At 38.3% G+C, this 3,821-nt stretch overlaps 2 protein-coding genes across 2 annotated transcripts; both read left to right on the top strand.

Moving 5' to 3' along the window:
- The first annotated feature begins 402 nt into the window (after positions 1–402).
- Positions 403–1,177, top strand: LOC131856890 (uncharacterized). The gene is made up of 3 exons (XM_059208846.1): positions 403–821; positions 930–1,062; positions 1,173–1,177. The coding sequence occupies exons 1-3, from the start codon at positions 432–434 to the stop codon at positions 1,175–1,177; spliced, it is 528 nt and encodes a 175-aa protein (XP_059064829.1). The 5' UTR covers positions 403–431.
- Positions 1,045–2,047, top strand: LOC131856889 (uncharacterized). Its single transcript, XM_059208845.1, has 2 exons — positions 1,045–1,338; positions 1,452–2,047. Exons 1-2 carry the CDS (start codon positions 1,266–1,268, stop codon positions 2,045–2,047), a joined length of 669 nt encoding a protein of 222 aa, XP_059064828.1. The 5' UTR covers positions 1,045–1,265.
- Positions 2,048–3,821: the final 1,774 nt, after the last annotated feature.

Here is a 3,821-nt window from a genome sequence, read left to right as displayed (position 1 = left end):
ACTGATGGTTGGACGGATAGGAGAAATAGAACTCTCCTTAATTTTCTTGTTTCTTTCGCAAGTGATTGATTAATTTTAGTTTCATATAGTCTTTAATTTTTTATTTTTTATCTAATGGTTTATTGAATGATCATTGACCTAGCTTTATTTTTTTATTTCAGGGGGCACTGTATTCATCAAGTCCATTGATGCCTCTGCCCATTGCAAGAATGCCACCTACCTATGTGAGCAGATAGAGGAGGTGATTGAAGATGTGGGTGAGGAGAACGTGGTACAGGTGGTGATTGACAATGCAGCAAATTATGTTGCTGCGGGTAAACTTTTGATTACAAACTAATTTTGTTTGCAAATTAATTACTATCTTGTAGTTTGTACCTCCATTAATTACAATTTACAATGCAACAAATTATGTTGCTGCAGGTAGACTATTGATGGAGAGGCACCCATCTATAGTTTGGACTCCATGTGCTACTCATTGCATTGACCTCATGTTGGAGGATACTGGAAAAATCCCATGGGTCAAGAGATGTGTAGAAAGGGCAAGAAATGTTTGCAAATTTGTATATAATCATTCATGGGTGTTGGCTCTTATGAGACAATACACAAAGCAGAAGGAGTTGCATCGTCCAGGAATCACAAGATTTGCCACAAACTTCCTCACATTGCAGTCCATGCTTAGGTCTAAGCCTGCCTTGAGACGTATGATTGTTGGTGAGGAGTGGTCTTCCTCATCCTATGCTACCACCCCTGCAGGGATAGAGATGGCAGACTGCATTTTTGATGAGCAAGGCTTTTGGGTCCCTTGTGATGAGATAGTGAAGGTAATTTTTCTATAAATTCTACAATTTAGCTTCATGTTTTATAAGTTATTATATGTATTCTCTTTTTTGTTCATTTTTCTAAATTACACAATATTTTCAATTTTGCAGTTTGTTAAGCCCTTGGTGGTTTTGTTGCGAGTTGTGGATGGAGATAAGCCTGCAATGGGCTATATATATGAGGGCATGGATAGGGTGAAGGAGGCCATCAAATTCGTCTATGGAGCAGATGAGAGCAAGTATGGTCCCATTTGAGAGATCATTGATAGGAGATGGCATCATTAGCTACATAGGCCCATCCATGCGGTAGCCTATTATCTGAATCCGGCATTCCATTTTATCCCTTCTTTCAAGGCTAATGCGGAGGTGCTTAATGGGCTATATGCAATCATGGAGAAGATGGGACCTGCTGGTACTTCTTAGATAGACCTTTTTCGAGAGCTACAGATGTTCTCAGATGCACAAGGGGAGACCTTCTCTTGTCCTGTCGCCAAAGACGGTAGGACAACTATGATGCCAGGTAAAAATAAATTGTTAGGCTTAATTTTAGTTTCATTCAATACTATATTGTAACTTGTTAAATGAGTTCATGAGTGAGACTGATTTTATTTATTTTTCTCATTTCAAACTCAGATCATTGGTGGAACTTTTTTGGCCCAGAGACACCAAATGTTCAGAAGTTGGCCATTCGTATCTTGAGCCAACCATGCAGCACATCAGGTTGTGAGCGCAATTGGAGTATGTTTGAGCACATACACTCCAAGAGGCGCAATAGATTATCTGTGGAGAAGATGAATGATCTCGTCTTTGTTCACTACAACCTCCGCTTGAGAATGAGAAAGAATGCAATAGTTGACATGTCTCCTATCATTCTAGATGAGGTTGATCTTGAAGCAGAGTGGGCCAATGAGAATCAGACAGCTCCTGGGACTCCTACAGCTGTATTTAGTGATGATGACATTGATTGGATCGACCAGGTAGATATAGAGGCTGAGGCTGTAGCCATGGCAGAGGAGGAGCAGAGAGCACGAGCAGAGACAGGAAATACTGAGACTCGGAGTGACACAGCTACTCTTGATGTTGGTGAGCATGACACAGCCGTTCCTGATGTTGGTGAGCATGGCATGGTGTCACGAGGAGCAACTATGGTTGCTGAATCATCCAGGACCTACTTTAAACGCCTTCGCAGGGGGCCAAGGCGAGAGGGTGCACGACCATCTCAGCCATAGGCTTGTACACTTGTAGTTGTATTTAGTATTTACTATTTACCTTTGGTATTTGTATGAAACATTTGATGATGATCATATGATGACATGGATTTTTTATTTCATGAGTTTTGTAATATTGTATACATTTGACAATATTTATATATCTATGTTTCTTATTTTCTTCAGCTACAATTTGCGTTTATGCTTATGTGATTGATGTATACTTGTGTATGTAATCAAATGAGCTGAGTTTAATGATGTTTTTGTGTCTTTAAGGTGTATTCAATAAAGGGTGTCTGAAACAAGTTTTAAATCTTTAAAAATCTCTAAATTTCTAGAGTTTTTCACTTTCCCGAGTCCAGCCGAGTCTGGAGCCGAGTCTGACGCCGAGTCCCGAGTCCGAGTCCGAGTCCGAGCCGAGTCCAAGTCCCATTTCTTTGGTATATATGTATGTAGGCGGTATTTATATATGTATGTATGCAGTATAGATATATGAATGAATGTAGAATATTTATAGGTATATAGGATCAATAATGGGAATAAGAAAGGAAGACAGCGCGGGCATAAAGGAAACTGGAGATCACGTGGAACTGCAGATTGGAGACCAGACTGCGGGTGCAGACAGGTAAGAGGTTCTTAGAATGTATGTATACATATAGGTAATAATATTTATTATATATATTAATGAACATAATGAATAATTTAATATATATATTAATAAATATAAGTAATGAACATTTTGAATACATATGTTAATGAAAGGTTCTTAAGATGTTAAGGAATGTGTATAAACATAAGTAGTAAATACATATCAATGAATAGTAGGAATATATGTTAAGAAATAAATGTGAATATTGGTTAATGAACATTTTTATGAATATATGTAGGGAATACATGTTAAATCAGGAATATGTACATGTGGATTAGGGAATAGGAAAATAGTAATAAAATGCAAAAATGTATTATAAATGTAATCACATGTTGGAGGCTATAGGGAGGAAACTCCCTTAGTCTAAGGGAGGGATTATGATAATCCCTAGGATAGTATATATACTGAATATCTATATGCATATGTATGGCTTGGTTGACTAAGTTCAACCAAGAAGAGACGGATCTGGCCGGTCCACTCTAAGGACTTGGATGATGGGATGCATCACCCAAGGGAAGGAATAGACATAGGGTCTTCCTTGGATGGCTTGGGTGTAAGAAATTACACCCACGACAGGAATCGAATTAACCTTCGATTTCCTGGAGGGGTTGGATGTAAGAAATTACACCCAAGACATGAATCAAATTAACCTTCGATTTCCTGGAGGGCTTGGATGTAAGAAATTACATTCAAGACAGGAATCGGGTTCACCTTCGATTTCTTGGAGGGCTTGGATGTAAGAAATTACATTCAAGACAGGAATCGGATTTACCTTCAATTTCCTGGAGAGCTTGGAACCAAGATGGGTTCCAAGAAGGCGAGCCTCACGGCCACCTAATGACATATTGCCGTATGGAATTCGTATCCTTTTTACTAGATGAAAATTGTGATTATGTTAATTAAGTATTCTAAAATTAGATGGCAAGTTAAATTATATATATATATATATATCTGTCGTATTCTAACAATTTGTTTTGCAGGATAGTGATCCCTAACTAGTAGGGACATTACAGTCTCACACTCGAAACTGGAAGGAAGGATCTAGGAGGTATTCACCCTCGAAGAATGTCTGGAGTCATTCCAAAAACATAACGATATATTTTCTCTAGATGATCAAATGAGGATCCCTACACCTGTTTATATAGC

The sequence above is a fragment of the Cryptomeria japonica genome, chromosome 7 (genome assembly GCF_030272615.1).
Source record: "Cryptomeria japonica chromosome 7, Sugi_1.0, whole genome shotgun sequence".
NCBI lineage: Eukaryota > Viridiplantae > Streptophyta > Pinopsida > Cupressales > Cupressaceae > Cryptomeria > Cryptomeria japonica.
Note: the sequence above shows the minus strand (reverse complement) of the source record. Positions and strands in the feature narration are given on the sequence as shown.

Coding starts and splice junctions, on each gene's coding strand:
- LOC131856889 (XM_059208845.1), top strand. CDS start 1,266: ATGTTCTCAGATGCACAAGGGGAGACCTTCTCTTGTCCTGTCGCCAAA. Junction 1,339..1,451: donor TAGGACAACTATGATGCCAG/GTAAAAATAAAT, acceptor TTTCAAACTCAG/ATCATTGGTGGAACTTTTTT.
- LOC131856890 (XM_059208846.1), top strand. CDS start 432: ATGGAGAGGCACCCATCTATAGTTTGGACTCCATGTGCTACTCATTGC. Junction 822..929: donor CTTGTGATGAGATAGTGAAG/GTAATTTTTCTA, acceptor TCAATTTTGCAG/TTTGTTAAGCCCTTGGTGGT.